Source organism: Aulonocara stuartgranti, assembly GCF_965226115.1.
Source record: "Aulonocara stuartgranti genome assembly, chromosome: 14".
Classification (NCBI taxonomy): domain Eukaryota; kingdom Metazoa; phylum Chordata; class Actinopteri; order Cichliformes; family Cichlidae; genus Aulonocara; species Aulonocara stuartgranti.
The window spans coordinates 12,144,884-12,166,335 of NC_138950.1; the positions used below are offsets into that span (position 1 = coordinate 12,144,884).

The window sequence follows — 21,452 nt, forward strand, 5'->3', positions numbered from 1 at the left end:
ATTTCTCCAGCGTCGTGCAGGCTCTTTTAGGTGTTCTCTGGCAAATTCAAATCCGTTCTTCCTGTTCATTAATCTAACCAGGGGTTTGCAGCTTGTCATAAACCGTCTGTATTCATGCAGGTGTCTCTTGATTGTAGACCTTAGTAATGATACCTCTACGAGATTGATCTTGACTTGGTTAGATGTTGTTGTTTTTTTTCTTAATCACAGAAATGGTTATCAGCCACTTTATTTGTCCTCTGTGGATTTGCTGTCTCTCTCAACTCTCTAATCATCTTCACTCTCATCAGCCACTCGTTGGACCTCATACTGAGAGTTCCAGAGAAAAGAATCAAGTTTAATATTTGGAATCGATACTTAGGGACTTTTGATAAAATCAGTTGTTCAAATCACGCAATACTTTTGTCAAACTGTTTGAATTCAAGAAAATCATGTGTAAAGAGGAGGTCACACTGACAGAGCAGATAATTCACACATTAAAAGACTTGATTTAAATATTTCTAATATGCCTTCAACAACAAAAAGTCAGATGGCTGATATAACTTTGAAGTACACGATGAAAAACTAAAACCTTCCTCTTCAGGCATAAACTTGTGTCTACACATCCTTTATACACTTTTTGGCTTTTGTATAATTGATCACATATTTATTGTCTGGATGTGACCTGCGCGTGATACTTCAGTGCCATCCATCTTCAGCAGCCTACTTACCCGACTCATCCTTTTTATACCATTTTGTTGGATAATCCCCGAAGCAATCTCATTTTCGTAGCAAGTCATCGGAAGTTGAATGGACCTAAAATAAAGCCCGAAGTAGTATTTTGGTATTCCTTTCCTGCAACCAACTCATTCTGATGAGACGAAGAAATTGAGAATTGTTAAAACACCGGCGTGGTCAGGGTCAATCGAGGCAGCTTCCACTCTGACAACAACTGACTGCGAGCTGACAGGTTGAGAGATGTTTTTAAATCTCTTTTTTCCCTCCCTCAGGGCTGTCAGCTGCAGTCAAATCTCACACTTCCATTCCTCTTTATACCTGTTCTTCAAATCCGATTTAGCTGTTCCTTCGTATACTCCAGAAGCCAGAGATGCGGTGGACATAAATGGCTTTACTACCCTCTTGCTTATCAGCACATTTCATTGTGCTCCACCTGATTTCCTGAGCTGGTGTTACTATTTTACTCATTTGCAGATGAAATTGTGTGCAGCTTATTTCTGTGCCATGCTGATTTTAGCTTAAGTGGAGGTTTTTTTGTTCATTGTGAATACATTTTGCTTCTCAGAGGAGCCTCTTGGATGAGTATTGTTGCTCTGCTCTCCCTTCCACAGATATTCAGTAACCTGTGTTTTCATGGTTTTGTGTAAAACCCACTTTGCATTCTCCCCCTGTCCAAAAACCTGGCCTCTTACATCCTGAAACGCTTTGCTTGGATCAAATATGCGTCTCCTCCTTAGTGCTTTCCCTTTTCTTAGTGCTTGTCTGTGTGTCTGAAACTGCGAGTGTGTTTGTGTGTGTCTGTGTGTGTTTCTGCATCATTATATTCATCCCAGTACTGTGTAATTGAAGTGGAAAGAGGGGGCACAGAGGGTGAAAGAATCAGAGCAGATAGCAAAAGACAAACTGTGACCAGCACTCTGGCTGCTGTGTGATCCAGATAGACGGAGCTTGTAGCTCTACGTCAGAGTCTCTCAGGGCTGCCAGCCAAGATGTTAGGGAGAAAAGTCTGTCAGGTAGAGGTGTTTCTTCATGCATGACAGGGCCCATCTCAAACAGTCCTGGATGACAATCTGTGATGAGTAGAGCCTGTCATTTACTATGACAGTGTGGTGAGTTATGTTTTAAAGAAAGCATACCTAATATAAAACTGATATAATATACCCTATACATTGCTAACTAGGCAAGAAGCATGATAGAATGCCTGTTTCTCCTAGAATGCCATTAATAAGCTGTTACGCAGGCTACAAGCATCGTTGGTGAAACAGGAAGCTGGATCTGGTAGAACTGTTTTACCATCACATGCAATTTCTTTTTAAATAAATGTTTGAGCTCAGGTTAGTGGGCCCAAGAGCCCAACGCAAGAATCGGGTCTTAATGGCAAAAAATTGAGATTTACTTTCAACTGGCAGGTTTAAGGTTACAAATGACTCCACAGTGTGCTGGAAGCATATGCAAGCCAGGTCCACAGCAGGCAAGTTGGCTCCCCGCACACCAAAAATAAAACAATCTCGTGACTCATTTTGACTTAACAAATGTTATTGGATCTCGTGGATCACATTTATTTTGCATGAAAAACAGCATTTGAAAAATATTTTGCATTTTACAGATGCTTATTTTCCAGTTATTGTGTTGATAGTACACATCCCAGTAACATTTTTGTGCTTGGTCCTCCATTCAATAAACAATATCTTATTTTTAAGCATGTAATTGCCAAGTTCTCAATAATAAGATAACCTTTTTAAAGCTTAACACCACAGAATATTGTCTTGGGTTTGGTCCAGTGGTGTATTTATTATTTATCAAATGCAGTATCCCTGCCATAGAAACTGTTATGTCCCTAAGTCAAGAGTTAGATTCTAAATTTAGGTTTAAAAATATTCACACTTTCAGCTGCTCTACAATTTATTAACTGACTTTTCCAGGTGTTCAGATCATCTAACAGCTACGTGAAAGATCAATTTGCCCAATTTAAGACAACACAATAGCAAGTCAATGTGAAAGGTATGTGCTTATCAGACATGTGTGCAGTGCCAAATGTTTTAGACATTAATAAACAATGTCTGTGATTCACTTATGTGGCGATGAAAGGCATAAATAGCTATTTATGCTTTTCTTTTGGTTATTTGCCAAGTTGTTGGCTGCCACACACTAAGATGTGTTTGCATTTGGCATAAACTTACACTGTTTGGCAAACCAAAATAAAAATGTAAGAGTGTCGACCATTTGCTACAGGTGTAAGGTGGTAGAAGAAGTGCTAAAAGTTTTACATGAGAACATGTGAGATGCCAGGAAGCAACAGAGAAGAAGTCTACTCTGGCAAAATGAGTTGAGCCTTTAATGTTGTTTCACTTTGATCAGTTTAAGCTTCAATAACTTGGCATATTATTGATATGCAGAAAGAAGAACAGGCCTTTGTTTTTGCTGCACTGTCCTTACTTCATTTTGTGTGTGCGTGTCCCAGCAGATGTTATGGAGGGGAAGAGCGCCATTCTGCTGGGGATGAGTCAGTGGAACTCAAATGACCTGGTGGAGCAGATCGAAACGCTGGGACACATGGAGGACCAGTCGCACGGTATTTTCTGCACGCACACACACACACACACACACAGACATCTGCGCAGTGATGTTTTTACACTGCTCACACATCCATAGTGAAGGTCCAAATTGCCTGGAATGATAGTGAAAATTTCCCACTGAATGATGATAATTGCGGCCAGATCGTAAATGGACTGTAGCTTGTATTTAAAGCTACATTAAGTCATTTTTGACCACTAAGGGCCAAAAGAAGTGAAAGAACTGCCCTGATTTCATCTTATTAAGTCATAATGAGTACAGGGTAATATTTTCTAATTTTGAACTGCAGACCCAAAATAGCCCTCAGTGTGTGTTTGCTACCAGGGGGCACGGAGGCCTTTTGCACAGTAAGATATCTTCTTTGAGGCAGTTTTATAACTCTTACAGGTCATCAGATTTCTTGCAATTTATAGTTTTTTGCAGAATAAAATGGTAAATAATTATAATGATGCCAGGTGTCGACCCTTCCATGTATTTGATTGGCCAGCATTAGTGTCCACTTGACACTAATAGATACTATGATAGAATAAATGGTTAACATGTATTGGCTTTTGAAGGTTTTGTTCCCAACAATAAATCCTTAGGAAAATATCCATATTTTAAGCAGCTTGACCTTCGTCACCGGGACGTGCAAACTTTGTTTAACCAGGCTCTTTTCCAGGAAACATCATAAGTATAATTTTAGAGACGTAGAAATCAAATTTCCCTGTGCTGATTCTAGTCACTTTAGTCAAAGCTCAAAGGCTGGCAGGCACTGTATACAGTCACATAACCAAGTATCAAATCAGTTAAATCACTGAATCAGATTTATTCAGTTCATTAGTGTCTTGTGTTCAGGGCAACATCTCTTATTTGGTCCACTAAAAACTTGCATATAAATGCATTGACACCATTATATTGACAGAGTTTCACGATGATGATTGTTTTTGTAGTTATCATGATTTCTTAATGTGGTTTTAACGAGAAAGTAGAATTACAGATCAGTTGAAAACAGTGGAGGTGGTACTCACAGTTGCTAGTAACAAACAAGAGCTGCTGGTGTTTTGGACAATGGCTATTCGGATTCAATACAGCCAGTTCACATCAAAGATCTGGTGACAAAAGGCAATTTTACACATGAACTTTGGACAATTTCAGGAGAATCAGGCTGGGATGTTTTCTGGAGTTTCCACAACAGAAAATTGACCATTTCAGATGCATTTGCTCTCTGAGAAAGGAGGTGAGAGAGAGACCTGAATGTGCACCAGGCAGCAAACATAAGACTTACTCACCAGCAGTGAATATATCAGGTTAATCTGACATCACATGGACTTTGTAAATAGGGAGCTGGCAGGTTAAACATTGGCTAATGTCCGATCTGGGCACATCTGTCAGGTAAGTCATAGAGAAGTTCAGGGATGCAGAGAATGTGTGAAAATAGCTTAAGCTTTGTTTGTCCTCCACTGTAAATCTAATTTATAACAACAATAAAGAAATGCAGGTTTAAAGCTGGACAGACCTCCAGAGTTCGCATCACTGTATTGTTCAATCAATCTGGGAAAACACCAGCTATTGTCTGGTATCTTAAGCCGCTGAGAAAAGCAAACAATGTTTAGAGGGCTTTGATGAAGCCAGCGGATGTTTAGACAATGGATAATGTCGATGTCCAGGTCAACACTTGTGTTCCACATGCCAGTCAGTGTTTCTAGTCTTTGTATACATGTGCTTATAATTAAAACAGCTAATAAAAAGCAACTCTTGTCATACAATGGCTGACAAGACAATAGTAGAGATTGTATTTTGACCAGTGCGCTCTTCTTCTGCTCTCTACATGGACTGCATTAGGATGCACAGACAGAATTGTTCAGTACTGTACCTACAAAATGTCTACAAACAGAAACCAGAGAGCTGTGGGAGCAAATGTAGTATGTGTTGTCCATTGCCTAGACAGTCTACATGATTTTATGCAGGAATATGTTTACAGAGATTATGTTATTACCAGTGACCGCTTCACATTACACTGAGTTCTTTGATGCCAGCCTAATATCGGAAAGGGTGATTAACTTAGGTTAAAGCTTCTGCATCAAAACCACTTGAGAAAACAACCTCCTACACAGTCCAAGGCATAATTTAAAGTGGAAGAGACCGGTCAGGCTACCTTGCATGTGGTGAATATTTTGTAATTGATCAGTTAGATAACAAGAATATTTTGAAAGCAGCTAATAAACACAAGGCTGGCAGAGATATGTACTGTGGAAAAAAAATCACTGAGCATGAAACATGCATATCTGCGTTCATTCTTTGTGCTCCTCAGTTTGTTTGTGTGCATGCAAAGCATCTGATAAAACACAATTCTTTACAAGCAGCAATGTTCTAATATTTTTTTCAATCTATTCAAGACTGTCGCTAAATTTTAAACAAGACCATGGATGGCTTGATCTCATATATGTCGGATGCTTTGTACTAGGGCTGCTCGATTATGGCAAAAATGATAATCACGATTATTTTCACTGAAATTGAGATCTCGATTATTTGACGATATTTATTTAACAACAACAATGTATTGAATAATGACTTTAAAGATTGTCAAAAAATAATATAAAATAGTGTGCAAATACTGATAACAGTGCAAATGTTTGCAATATAAAAAATAAATGAAAAATGTAAACATCTATGTTTAGTGAACTTTGCAGTGTTGCTCTGTGGTGCAGCTACGACACTGTGGCAAAGTTTACACACTGTGTCTACTTGATCCACGTCTGACTCCGCGAACCCATAATGTTTCCACACCACTGAAGTTTTTTTTTTTTTACCTCTCTTTTCAACCAACAGCAGTCACTCTCCTCTCCAAATAACTTCTGCTTAGCTTTCCGAGCTTCCCTCGGGTCCTCTTAATCAGCGGTCCCCAACCCCCGGGCCTCGGACCGGTACCGGTCCGTGAGTCATTTGGTACCGGGCCGCGAGAGTTGAGGCTCAGGTGTGAAATGTATAGTTTTCAGGGTTTTTATCGTGTTTATCGTTTACTCGGTTTTTCCTTGTTTTTTTCACCTGTGTTATGAATAAATGTTCTTTTTTTCGGTACCGGAACTAGTTTTATTTTGTTGTATTTATCCGCGACACCTTAAAGGCCGGTCCATGAAAATATTGTCGGGCATAAACAGGTCCGTGGCGCAAAAAAGGTTGGGGACCGCTGTTCTTAATTGTTGTGACACGTGTTCGAAATGCAGAGAGGTGCGCTCGATTTGCGCTCGATTTGCCACACGGAGCGGCGCGAGAGTAAAGCATGAGGGAGGGGCTAATAATCGGCTCAGTTATTTTTAATGATCGTTGATCGTAATCGTGATTAAAATTCGATTAATTGAGCAGCCCTACTTTGTACTTTCTTCTTATCAGGCGCATCCTCACAGGAAATAAGAGTTAATGAGGCAGAAAAAAGTACATACAGGAACATTTTTATTACATTTCAATGAGCAGAACTTCCTTTGATTTTAAAGATTTAGCATTTTCTTTCTTTTCTGCTTAGTTTTACGTCTACCCTTCCCTTGTGCTTTCATTTCAAGGTCCTCAGGATTAACACCGGAACTGCTGCACTTTATTTTTGGATTAAAAGACTTTTTCTTGAATTTTTCTTAGTGAATGAGCTTTTTTTAATCACAATCGACAAAATCAATGAACGTCTACATCTACATTCTTTGTGTTTTGAGAAAATAAGAAGATGCTCTCCCAGTACGGAGCAGTATAAATATTTATGAAACAAAGAGTACTGACAGGAGGAACATAATTTTTCAACAGTTTTCATATTCAGACCTCAGTACAGACTTCAGATCGAGTGGTTCGTCTAACAAATAATCCCTGTGAGAAATTTATTTGATTACGTTCTTTTGTGAAACTCTCCTGCATGGTTATCTAACCACTGTAATGAATTACATATTGCCTAGAGATTTAACGCTACAGTATTTCTCAGACAAAAAGACAAGTTCAGTCTGTGCCTTCAAAGATCATAAATCAGTTCAGGGATTTATCCACATCAGTGGCTTTTAATAGAACAGAAGGGAATGACTTGAGATGACATTCAGAGGCCTTCAGGTGTAAATTGATGTAAATGTTTTCTAACCTTTTTAAAAAAAATACTATAATATAGTTATATATTTGAAGGTTAAGTGCGGGAATTTACTTATTAACATGTAATAAAAATAATTTAAGATCCATAGAAAATGTTCATCGGGTTAGCTGTGGGCAAAACACAGTGTAGACATTAATAAAATTTCCTATGCCGAATGCACACGCTTATAGCATGGCACTTTTTTTTCTTTGTCTTGTTTACTGAGAAATGGACTGGCCCTCTTTGCAAAGGTCATTTCTGAGGTTTGACAAACTGGAGTGGATGCTTTTAATCAGTGCAGTTCAGTGGGGGTGCAGCCTGGTCCTGCAGAGATGAAAGGCAAGGCAAGGCAAGGCAAGTTTATTTGTATAGCACAATTCAACAACAAGGTGATTCAAAGTGCTTTACAGAGACATTAGAAACAAGAACAAATAAAAAGCATGATTTAAAATTGAATAAAACAAGCAAATAAACTAACTAACTAGTTAACAAACAAACAAACAAACAACAGTATATAAAACAGTATATAAAATCAAGAAAGAAGCTGCTCCTGCAGGAAAGCTGTACCTAAGTCATGTGGTGCTAACTGGAGAATTATTTATAAAATGATGTCTTCTTTACAGCCACTCACAGATCAACAGACCTCTTAGTAAGCTAGTCATGACACGTGATGAGCTCATTGTAGAAGTACTATTTGGAGTGTCACGGTAGCAGTCTGTTTTCGTTAAAGTAAATGATTTAAGATCTGTCTTATTTGTTAAAGGTTCATATCATTTATTTTCCTGTGCCACTGCCATCCATCATTCTCTTTGACTCCTGGCTAAATATGGATCACTGAACCGAGCTCTTGTTCTTTGTGAGAGATTCCTGTATTACTATGAAGATGGGAACTTTAGTGTGCTTTAATTAAATTTCCACACACCCTTTCAGTAGCTTGTTTGATAACCGTTTACCTATTGGGTCGAGATCTGTTGACTGTGGAAGCTGTTTGAGTACAATAAACTCATTGTCATGTTCAAGAAACCAGTTTGAGGTGATTTGAGCTTTGTGACATGTCTTATCCTGCTGGAAGCAGCCATCAGAAGATGGACATGTCAAAACCACCACTCAGGTAGGCTGTTGCATTTAAACAACGCTGAATTTGTATTAAGGAGCCAAAATTATGGGAAGGGAATGTCCCTCACTCCATTACACCACCACCACGAGCAGCCTAAACCACTGATACAACGCCGGATGGATCCACATGGATCCAAGTTGTGTTCGTCAAGGTTCATCATCCCAGGTACCTGGAGTGGTCTTCTGTTGCTCTGGACCACCTTCTTCACAGTTTGAATGTTGTGCTTTCAGAGATGCTCATCTGCATACATGTAAATCACATTGCCTTCTTATCAGCTGAAAACAGTCTGATAAGATTCTGATTCTGCTCTGATCTAATGCATCATCAAATCATTTTCACTCAGAAAATTGCTGCTCACTGGATGTTTTTTTTTTCTTTTTTTGGACCATTCTTCCTAAACCCTAGAGATGGCTGTGCATGAAAATCCCAGTATCAGCAGATCAGATACTCAGATACTCAGATCAGCAGGTCTGGCACCAGCAGCCATGTCACATTCAAGTCACATGAATGTCATCTATTCCGAGTCTACGTTCCTAAATGCGTTGAGTTTCTGCTGTGTGATTTTGCTGATTAGATATTTGATTCAATGAGCAGCTGAACTTGTGATTCTAATAAGGTGGCCAGTGAATAGAGGCAAATATCTTAAAATATAATAAAAGAGAAAGTCAGCTTGTCAGTTTCCTTTTTTAGGCATTACAGGTATAGTTGGAAGTCAAACGTCAAAACTCCCTTTTAACAGGAAGAGCAGTCTTTGGAGTGCGGCCACCATGGTTCTGGTGACAACAAAGTAAGGACAGAAAGAAAGGGGAGACAACACTTGAGCCAGAGATACCTGCAGAAAGATCCAAAGAGAGCACGGACAAAGAGGAGGAAGTATAAAATATGGAAATGAGATGCAGTTGTGGCTTATAAATGCATGGGGAGTGAAAGAGGAAATTAGAAGAGAGGAGCTCAGTGCATCCTGGGCAATTCACCAACAGCCTGAGCCTAATTAAAGGATTGTTCAGGGTCACATGAGCTAAAGTTAAAAGCAAAAAGGAAAGTTTAGAGCCCAATAATAAAAGGAGAGAGGTTTCCTGAGCCCAAACTCACGAGGAGCACATCCTGATCGCTGAAGGCTCTGCCTCCCATTTTACTTTCAAAAACTCACAAGTCAGCCAAACTCTGAGAACAAAGTGCTGTATTGTGATAATATGGTACTATGAGGTCTTTAAGATATGATGGGACTGGTCATTTAGAACTTTATGTTAGAGGAGGGATTTTAGATTAAATTCTGCATATAACAGAGATCCAATGAAGAGACATGAATATGAGAGAACTATGACCTCTGTGGCATTTTGCACAAGCTGAAAGCTTTTCAGGGACCTATCAGAACATGCTGTAAGGATTTTCTTAACTGTGACAATATTGCATTGTTGAAAGAAGGCAAGCCTGGAGATACAGTTGTGGTCAGAATATTACTTACACTAATTGTAAGCATGAATGTGATGGTAATTTTGGACTTTCAAGGATTATTTTAACTGTTCTGTTTCAATTGTAGAATGATTATACAGCATACATCTAATGACTTTAAAAAACAAGCATTATTTTGAAAATAATTAAAAGTTTACTTTCTGGTACTTATGTCACAACATCACAAGTGTGATTATATCTGAGTGAATTTATTTGCATTTGTAGAGAAGTCTAGAATCTCAAACATCTGCACATGATCTACCCAATTTCCTTTCGGGCCAACCTTCGGGATCAATAAAGTTTTTTTGAATCGAAGTGAGTTGAATGATCAATGACACAGATTACTTTACGAGTAATCGGATAAAAGATCTCAGAGTTAAAAGAGGGACTTGGAGTAAAGGGAAAGGGGATGACATAAAACATCAAATAGAAGTATAACTTTGTGTTTTCCAATATTGCTGTTAGCCATGGCATTAGTTATAACAAAGTTTAATCCTGGGTTGATTAATGATGTTCAGAGCTTAAGAATCTTGATTTTAACCCTTTTATCGGATTTGAACAGCTTGACACTGACATGTGATGAAGTTTGTATGACTGTTTGTGAACAGCTAAAATTGCATATTTACAAACCCCACAGGAACGTATCTGGTTATCTAGCTGTAGAACTGGAAGGAGACTAGAGAGAGTTGTTGATAGGGCACGACAGGAGGATTATGTAGTGATCGCTTCCAGCTGTCATTGCTGTCAGCTGATGTAAGTCTTTCAGATCTTAGCTCATAGAAGTCAGATAAGAAAAGCACTTTCTTTATGCACCATTACTTCAGTAATGTCAGGGTGTCTAATGCTGGTAGGCACATCTGTGATTTATAAAAATGTAAGTATACTTAGTGTCCGTTAAAGAAAATAGCCCAGCTATACTGTAGGCGACGAGGGATATGTTGCCTTCAGTGCATTATTAGAAGTACGGTACATTAAATCCGTGAAGGTCTTAAGCTGCAGTCTTTGCATTCTTTGAGAGGCTGAACTGAGAAAACACAGAGTCATGTCTGAAACACTGCAAGTGTCCCTGCCAAATAGAAAAGTGGCACAATTTACATGACCCTGCTTTAATGAAATCAGAAGCTTCGTCACATGTGTGTAAGCAATAATAATATTGCACACATATGCCTTCCATGAAACATATTTTCTAACTGTGGAACTATACTTGTTCCACAGAGCCTATAAGAGGGGAAGTAAATAGAGAACATTTTTTCGTTGCTGTTGAGAATGTTATTACATTTGTAATTACATTCTCTCTCTCTCTCTCTTCCACTCAGTCTTTACGTCAAACATACTCAACACAAAAACACTCTCCATTACTCGTGCTGCATAAAAGCGTGTACATGCCTGGTAAGATTCTGCATGCTTTAATAGTTTGCAATCTGCTTGTGGGGGGCACAGAAGCATTAAAGATGTCAATTTAATTTTTGCAAAACTGATCGAAGCAGAAAAAAACTATCGACACAACAAGGTTAGATACAAATATGTCTGGAAAATGAATTATGATTGCCAGCAGGTAAAAAAAAGAAAGAAAAAAACTAATAAAACAGCAGAAATGACTTGATAAGTAGTTCCTTGAGCTTGACTCACTACCTCAGTGTCCCCTGGATGTCCTTTGCTTTTTTAGCAAGGGAAATTTGTATTTGTATTATCCTTTTATAAAGAAGAACAAATTGAAAGAGGAAGACCTATGACTCTAGAGACCATTTCTTATCCTACTGAAGTAACTGATCAACATGGTGATTGAGCTGTAGAGGCTGGTAGATATGTGCAAATGGTTGGCTGATATTACACAGGACTGTCATCTCAAAATGCTTGAACCCAGGTAATAACTGGGATAAATGTTGTCAATCTAAGTTTCTACCCTCACCTGTGGTCACAAACTCTGTTTGGGGACTGAAAGAATGAGGTTGTGGATACAGGCATCATAAATGAGTGGCTGGGTTCTCTCTTAGAGATAAGGTCAAGAGCTCAGTCATTCAGGAGGCACTCAGGAGTAGAGGTGCTACTCCTCCACACTGCAAAGAGTCATTTGAGGTGGGCAAGATGTCATACCATGAGGAGGCCCCGGGGGAGACCCAGGACATGCTGGAGAGATTATATCTTTCAGCTGTCTTAGGAATGCCTTGGTGTCCCCACGGATAAGCTGGAGGAAGTGGATATAAGGGGAGGTCTGGGATTCTCTGCATAGAGTGGTGTCCCAGCAACCCTGAATAAGGGAGCGATGGAGGGATGGATAAAGGGATGGCAGGCAACTAGTAATGCTAGTCTGTGTAGCCTGTGTGCACTGTGTGGAAGTCTTTTCTTGACAGTGTCTTCATCAAATAAATTGCAATAATCCAAACAGCGTTTGAGTTTGTTGTTTTGTAATAGAGGGCTGAAATTTCTACTTTTATGTAAAACCATCATTTTTGCCATCATGATGCACAACGTCAGTTTTGACTCAGGAGATAATGTTGATATTTGAATCATTTTTGCAGGAAAGCAATTTGTAAGTGGTGTCTACAAAACAGTTTATTCACAGAAGAGGCCTGAAAAATGTTTTTAATTTAACTTGTTAAGAATCAGTAGGTGACATTTGGAGTAATATCTCTATAAGACAAAGCCTTTATCAGTATCTTTATTACAACGCACTTCACAAGGGCAGGAAAATGAAACATGCAAGTCATTGAAATCAACATGACTAGGCCACATAACTTGTATGACTACTTGGGAAAAGAATGCAGTTTTAAAGGGTTTTGTTTTTGCATCCTCTCCTAAATAATATTCTTTGATTTTTAAGTGGTCATAGTTTCTGTGTTTGTTTTCTGTGCAACTTGTTCACTGAGATTTTAATTGAATTGAATTGCCATAAATGATGCCGAGGAGAGCAGAGAGAGTGAACCAAAACAAAGTTGTGAAGCACAGTTGGATGAACCAAAGCAATTAGTGAGCAGAGTATAAAAATCCAAGGTATTGGGGGAAAAGTGTTGGGTGCCAGCTACATTACAAGTGTTTTTGTGGATTAAGTGTTTAAAAATCTGATGCATTTGGGCATCAGCACATCCAAATCAATCCTTCAAAAACATGTAAACATGTCCAAATTGTCTTCTGTGGAAGATTTACTGTGCTGTAATTATCAACACTCATACCAGGTAAATGAGTCACTAAGAACCGCAGCTGCTACAGCTGCCCATTTGTTTAATCACCTCATTGCTGGTGATTTACTGTCAGTGGTTTTTAATAAAAACTAAGAAGAAGGCTGAATCACATTGCTGTGTTATGGTTTGTTTCCTGTGGGATTTTTATTATCAATTAAAATCTGTGATAATCAGGAAAACATAAAGTTCTGCAGCTGGACTATTGTCAGTCAGTCTTTTTAGCAGTTGAGCTGACATCCACTGCCCTTTAATCTCCATCGGTTTCTGTTTTCTCAGAAACATAGCTGGCTCTTTCCGTCTTATATTTCTCCACAGTTTCTATGCCCATTCATTCCATAAGCCTCATCATGTTCTTTTATTCCCTCTCTTTTCTTTCTACTTTCATTACTCCACAAGCCACTGGCTCCTATAAACACTTTCTCTTGCAGTAGAGGTGACTTACAGTGATGAAAACCTCAGCGACAGAGAGGAATGCCTGGAGCACAACTGCCCCTTATTCTCCTCTGCACTCTTTCTTTATCTCTGCTCGGTAAGATGCTGCGATCTCACATCAGCCACCGCTCCAGCATCTTTCATACTTCCCATCTGTTTACTATGCAAAGATTATTATCTGTATATTTATGCTGTGCTCCTTTCATTCCTGTGTTTTTCCACTTCTTTGACTGACTAATACGATATAATACAGTCAGACCTGAAATAGCCACATTACATAAGTGATCTTTTTTTGAAAAATATGGGCTGCTTGATAAACAAAAGTGACTGACTCCGACTTGGCTGCTTTCTTGGCGTGCGGTGCCAAGCTGGGATAACATTATCTGAAATTGCAACATTAAACACTTTGGTAGAGATGACTAAGTGATAAGCCCTACCAAATAACCAACCACAGATGATGTTTCTCTGGCTACATAATATATGGTGGAAATATAATTCCACACCAAGTGACCTGGAGAGAAATATATTGAATGGGAGAATGATTTTCTGTTTTCTGTGGAGCACCACGGCTCTCTTTTGTGAATGCACCCCGGAGCTCTATTCAGAAAACACACAGAGTGAGACAGAAAACATAAATTTAAGGTCTGAGGCTCATCTGTATTCTACCCATGCATCCCCGCAGTCATTTTTAACACACGATGCTTGGATAGGCACAATGTCACTCTTGCTTTAATTCCCATTAAATTAATGGTTTTGTGTTTCTCTGAAAACAAAATTGCAAACAGAAGCATAGACACTGGGAAGACAAAAGCAATTACTGTAGAATAATGAAACAAATAAAAAAAAAGATGCAGGAGTGAGATATTTATAATACAATCTCTGATCTTAAAGAAAAAAAAACTTTGGTATTATCAGTCATTGGACCAACATAATTAATTGGACAAAAATAATGAACTTATCCCACAAAGTAGTTACCCATGTCAAAGTAAAAATGGTTTGTTTGCTACTGACCAGCTCAGAAATTGCACAAATTAGCCACCTGACACAGATCTCCTGGCTGACCTTATAATAGACACATGTTGGTTTCTTTACATATGTGAACAGTCTGTGTGGTTGTCCTGGACGAATATGGTCCACTAGTTTACGCATGTCAGGAATGAGATGACAAGAAACGCCGTTTTATTTATCAGGCGAATGGCTGAGTGCTCGGTCTTGTCTGTCCTTGCTATTTCCTCTAGCTTGGGGAAAAAAAACCAAATCTCAAAGCTGCGTATTTGTTAGTTACAAAGCTGGGTTTACGTCTATTCATGTCAGAAAAAAATAGTCTTTTAGTTTAATGGAGACAGTTGTGCTGCAGGATAAAATTGTGGCTCTTTAGCAGTTGAAGGTTTTAGCAATTTAATATTCTCAACCTCGAAATTATTTATAAAGCACATTTAAAAACAACACACGTTGATCAAAGTGCTGTTCAACAGGCAGAATGGATAAAAACAAGAGAACAGATGAGAATTAAGTAAAAATAATAAAAGTGCCAGTAGGTGCTAAACATATACAGTTGTGGCAAATAAATGTACATGAGCAAATTCAGAAAGACTCAAATGCCAATGAATAAAAATACATTTTAAGTTTAGTTTTAAAGACTCGGTGGAAAATGGGTAGGTTTGAATGTGAGGGGAATGCTGAGAACCCACAGTCTCCTCTGAGTTTAAATCTAGATTGGATGCTTCTGACTGTGGTCCAATCAGCTGACCGGAGGGACCTGGAAGTAGAGTATAAGATGTTGGGCATGTAAGATGGAGCCGGACCATGGAGAGGGCTTTGTAGACAAACAGGAGGTGATCTAGGTGGCTAATGAGCCAGAGCCTCATCTCTACAATGTTTAAAGAAAGGCACAGTGGGGGGGACTGTGGAGAAGGCAAACGAACTCAACAACTTCTTCAACAGGTTTGACCAGCCCACAACCCCCCCACCCTCACCCTCACCTTTACTACAGAGTCCTCTCCCCACTCTCCTACCTCCCTCGCTTCCCCCCCTTCCTGACACCATGACACCCCCCTCCTCCAATCTCTCTCTCAGCAGCAAGACATCTCCCCCCCTCCCCTCCTCCCAAACATCTCCCAGTGTCACAGTGGATCAGGTCAGGAGACAACTGAGGAAGCTTCGCCCCAGAAAGGCAGCAGGCCCAGACAAGGTGTGTCCTAGGATGCTAAAGGCGTGTGCTGCTGAACTTGGGGAGCCGCTACAACGAGTCTTCAACCTCAGTCTGCGACTGGGGAGAGTGCCCGCCCTATGGAAGACATCCTGCATCGTCCCGGTCCCCAAAAAGAACCGGCCCAATGAGCTGAATGACTTCCGACCGGTGGCACTGACGTCACATCTTATGAAGACTCTAGAGCGGCTCTTCCTCAACCTCCTCCGACCACAGGTACAACATGCCCAGGACCCACTACAGTTTGCATACAAGGCGGGTGTCGGAGTGGAGGATGCCATCCTGTACCTCCTACACAGAGCCCACTCACACCTGGATGGGGGAAAAGGCACGGTCAGGATCCTGTTTCTTGACTTTTCCAGTGCCTTTAATACCATCCGGCCCTGTATGCTTCAGGAAAAACTGAACAGGATGGAGGTGGACCCCTGCCTGGTCGCTTGGATCTCCGACTACCTCACCGACAGACCACAGTACGTCAGGCTGAAGGACATCACGTCTGACACAGTGGTCAGCAGCACAGGAGCACCACAGGGAACTGTGCTGTCCCCTCTTCTCTTCACCCTGTACACCTCTGACTTCTGCTACAACTCTGAATTATGCCACATTCAGAAGTTTGCAGACGACACAGCCATCATGGGGTGTATCTGGGATGATCAGGAAGAGGAGTACAGAAGTCTGGTGAGGAACTTTGTCGCATGGAGTCACACAAACCACCTGCAACTCAACACCTCAAAGACTAAGGAACTGGTTGTGGACTTCGGGAGGTCTAGAGCAGGTCCACTGCCGGTTCAGATAGAGGGGGAGGAGGTGGAGGTGGTCAACAAGTACAAGTACCTTGGGCTGTGGGTGGACAATAAACTGGACTGGTCATGCAACACAGAGCACCTGTATAAAAAAGCCCAAAGCCGACTGTACTTCCTCAGGAGGCTGAGGTCTTTTAACATCTGCAGGAAGCTCCTGAGGATGTTTTACCAGTCGGTGGTTGCTGGAGTACTTTTCTATGCTGTGGTGTGCTGGGGGAGCAGCACAGCAAAGAAGGACTCATCCAGGCTGGAAAAACTGATCAGGAAGGCTAGCTCTGTGGTCGGCATGAAGCTGGACACTCTGGTGACAGTGGCAGAGAAAAGGACACTAAAGAAACTGATGGACATTATGGACAATGCCAGGCATCCTCTGCACACGGCCATTAACAACCAGAAGAGTCTGTTCAGTGACAGGTTGCTTCTCCCCAAGACAAGAACTAACAGACTTAAAAACTCCTTTGTCCCACACGCCATCAGACTGTTTAACTCCTCTCTGGAGGGGAGAGGGAGGGGAAACAGGAGGACAAAGGAGGGGGGAACAACTAAGCTGTAGTGCCTCTTCACCTCACTGTGCAATACCTTTTTGTGCAATACTTTTGTAAATAGTCAACAGTGCAATAGACCTCAATACTCGAAATGTGCAATTCATTCACTTGTATTTTTATTTTTTATTCCTATTTATTCTATTTATCCCCTTCGTATATTTTATTTATATTGTCTCTGTATTTATATATATGTGTGTGTGTGTGTGTGTGTGTGTGTGTGTGTGTGTGTGTATATATATATATATATATATATATATATATATATATATATATATATATATATATATATATATATATATATATATATATATTCTGTAACTCTGAAACTTCTGTCGGTGCTGTGCTTTTTGGAAATCGAATTTCCCAGAGGAACCCACCCGAGGGATTAATAAAGTTCTATCTATCTATCTATCTATCTATCTATCTATCTATCTATCTATCTATCTATCTATCTATCTATCTATCTATCTATCTATCTATCTATCTATCTATCTATCTATCTATCTATCTATCTATCTATCTATCTATCTATCTATCTATCTAAAGGCATTCAGTTGTTATAATGCTTTTGTTAACAAAGGCACCTTTGTGTCTCCATTTCTGTGTCTATTTGTACTTTCACGCCTGTGAAAATTGTTTATCTGTATGTGTGCAGATGTGTGCATATGAGCATGCTTGTCTGACAGGATATGAAGCAAGAAAGGCTGTGCGATCGCACATGGGGAACAGATAATCACACGCAGACAACACTGTCGCAGCCTGGAGCCCCACGAGGGGGGAAGGAGAGGGGGGTAAAAGGAAGAGCGAGCAGGAGCGAGAACGAAGATATGAAATAGGAAGGAGGAAGAAACCCAAGCAGTACACCACATCTGTCACTCAGCTCCACATAGATTTCTACTGCTTAGAAATGTTAATTGGGTGTTGCCATAAATGTTTATGTGGCATGTAGCTGCATTCGTTTCTGCCACTTAACATTCCAAGAAAATAAGAGCTTAACAGTGTATGAAAAAAATAGAGTACAGCATACAGTATATTGAGTTTTGTGAACAATAAAGTTATTTTTTGTTGCTGTTACCCTGAGCATCATTGTAAGACTGTATGCATGTTTTAACAGTTAACAAGGAAATGGAAATATTCGTCTGGATAGCGTCACATGGCTGCTATCAGCTCCAAATCTGCACAGCTCTCAGGGTCAGAATTTGGCATAAATAACATGAAAGCATGTATCCTTTCTGCTTTGTATTAATGGCTCAGGCTGCTGATGGTGTAATAGTGTGGGGATATTTTCTTGGCACACTTTGGGCCCTTTAGTACTAACTAAGCATTGTTTAAACAGCACAGCCTACCTGAGTATTGTTGCTGACCACATTCATCTCTTTATGACCACCGTGCCATATTTTGATGGCTGCTTCAAGCAGGATAGTGCACCAATTCACATGATGGTGAGTCCACTGTACTAAAATGGTCTCCACAGTCACCAGATCAGAATCCAATGGGGAACTTTTGGGATATGCAGCTGACAAATCTGCAGTAACTGTATGGTGCTGTCATGTCAGTATGAACTAAAATCTCTGAGGAATGTTTCCAGCACTTTATTGAATCCATACCATGAAAAATTAAGGCAGTTCTGAATGTAAAGGGAGTCCAACCCTGTACTAGAAAGTCCACTGTGGTAACGTACAGAGGCAGAAAGTGTCATTGATCAAATACTTATGGATCCAGTGTATATGCACATGCCTAAAGTACACATAGTACTTAAATTTGTCCCACTAGTCGTGGACTTGTTTACTGGTCTTCAATGCTGCTCATTATCAGCATATTTCGATATATTTCTGGGTATATTTGTAAACTTTTTTTCCTTTGGATTTGGCAGAATAATACAAATGCAAATTCTAAGCAGAATAATAAGTAGATTATATTCAAAGAATTCAAAGTCTCCTACGCTTGGGTTTTGTTGTGAGTACTAAGTTGCCTCTCCGTCCTCACTTCTGTGTGCTGTAGATTTCTGCCTTAGCGTGTGTTGCTGTACAGCAGCCATGTCATGTAGATTGGGAGCAGCTGGGATTGTTAGGCACAGATTGTGAGTGCATTTGATGGTTGCAGTCAGTGTATATAAACTGCACAGTCGTATGGGATGTGTGCGTGTGTATGCTGATGTGTGCGGTCAGCAGGTTTGTCATGCAGCAGGACTGGTGGGGTCCCCTCGAGTATTTTCTCAGTAGGGCAACAAAGCAGACCCTGATGCCAGCGGCGCTGAACAGATGGCTGAGTTTGTTAGCATGCCTATACTGTGCCAGAGGTCAGAGGGGCTTGTTTATCCAGTTACGAGACAGCATTCATCCAAATAAACACATAGTGAGGACTTACAAAATTACGCATGATTTATTTGCCTCATGTATATAAATGTCTCTCTCAGCAGCTTAAATTTTGCCACAAAAAAATGTTGAAATGATTTGGATCTGTGAAGGAGAGAAACATCTTGTGACCTGAGGGGTCTATTAACAATGTAGACTGAGAGAAAGAAAGATATTAAAAGCTTTATCTACCAGGAGGAAAATCCTAAAATGTTTTCTGAAAGCAGTTCATAGCCAGCAGAGGTTATGGAGTAACTGGAGTGACATGATCCTTTTTTTTCTTCAAATCTTGGGTAGAATTTGAGCAGCTGCATCCTGAATAAGTTGAAATCTGTATCTTGTGAGGCACACAACCAACTCCAGTGATAACAAATAAATGCCACCAACCAGCAGCACAGCTTCTCTGGATGGTATTCTTTATTTAAGAGCTTTTTTCTTTTCAGAAAAAATACCCTTCCATCAAGCTTTTCAATTTACATTTTCATATTTGACATCTGACATTTTTATGTATCATTTTTATTCATTTTCAAATAATCACACTCCTCAAAAGTCCAGGGAACGTTCGACCATCGCAGTAGAACACAAAGTCATTTAAACTTAGGAAGACTGACCCAGATCACCGAAGGACGAATCGGTTTCTGCTGCTCTGGTGCAAATGAAAGTGATAACAGGGAGAAGCAACAAGATAGGCGCCCATGAAGGGCAGGATTTTATAGGTTTTGGGCTACAGGTGTTTTTTCTGCTAGTGTTCTTGTAGCTACTGGTAGTATGAGATGGTACATGCAGTTCATTCAGGTCGCACAGGTACTCTAGTTTTTCCAGGATGGCACATTCATACGTGACGTTGCAAGAGGTTCAGCTGTGTCTCCCAGCACAGTTTCAAGAGTTTCGAAGAAATATTACATGAGATGAGCTGGACAAGGCCGTAGAAGGGCACCAGCAATCAGCTCCTTTATGTGAGGGGAAACAGGAGGAGCACTGACGGAGGCCTACAACATGATAAATGGTTAAAGGACTGGTTCTCATATACCGCTTTTCTACTCTGAGTACTCAAAGTGCTTTAGACAACTGCCTCATTCACCCATTTAACATTCACACACATTCATACTACAATGGATGCATCACATGGGGTCACCCAATGATATTTGGCATGCAGACTGGAGCAGACAGGGATTAAACCACCAACCTTCCAGTTAGTAGGTGACCTGCTCTACGCTACAGCCACCCCAACATGACCTCCACTCGGCTATTCATGTCCATCTTTCTGACTAAACGGCTAGAATCAGTTTAGTCGGACTGCTCACACAGCCATGTATCATCCAGCTCGATTGGCATTCGCTAGAGAACACCAGACCTGGCAGGTGTGCAACATGGAACCCATTCTCTTCACAGGTGAGGGCAGGTTCACAGTGAGAATATGTGACAGAGACGTGAAAGAGTCTAGCGATGCTGTGCCGAACGTTATACCGCCTGCAACATTCACCCTAAAGATTCTATGCAGTCATAATACGTCAGTGTAGGTTTTATGTTGAAAATGCACTTGCAAGTTTAAGTTAAATGTTTGTTTTTTAATACACTCTTTGTGGATTATTCTCCCATACCTGTTTAGTACATCATGGAGCTTTGCTCTGTGTCACACATTTTGTCTTGCTTCTTGAGTCTATAGTGTATCTTGTTCAATCAAAGATGGGAAGGAAAAATGCTGCTGTTTTCTATTCGCGTCTTTGCAGGAACACAGATAATTCACCATGATACTGGAACTCTAATGAATTGAATCACACTCCAGCAGACAGGAAACTTTGAGTGCGTTTTGCCATTTTCATAGACCCTGGGGAAGCTATAACTCTGTTGTCTGGAAGTTAGTCTCATCCTGCTGCTTTTGTTTTCCTTCCATCTGCTAAATCCAAGGTGATAAATGAGACAAAAAGAAGCCACCATTTTATAGACAATGACATTTTAAATCATAGTTACACTGACAGAATGACACAC

General features: G+C 40.2%; 1 protein-coding gene across 5 annotated transcripts in view; it reads left to right on the forward strand.

Annotated features, from left to right (window-relative positions):
* The window catches only part of pitpnm3 (PITPNM family member 3), a 116,443-nt gene that overhangs the window by 43,469 nt on the left and 51,522 nt on the right, over positions 1-21,452 (forward strand). For 4 of the 5 annotated variants that reach the window (XM_082502774.1, XM_082502773.1, XM_082502776.1 and 1 more), the window contains one exon: positions 3,179-3,289. In XM_082502774.1, coding sequence (XP_082358900.1) covers positions 3,179-3,289 — 111 coding nt within the window. The remainder of the gene's footprint in view (positions 1-3,178; positions 3,290-21,452) is intronic. The other variant, XM_082502775.1, reaches the window with a different exon arrangement.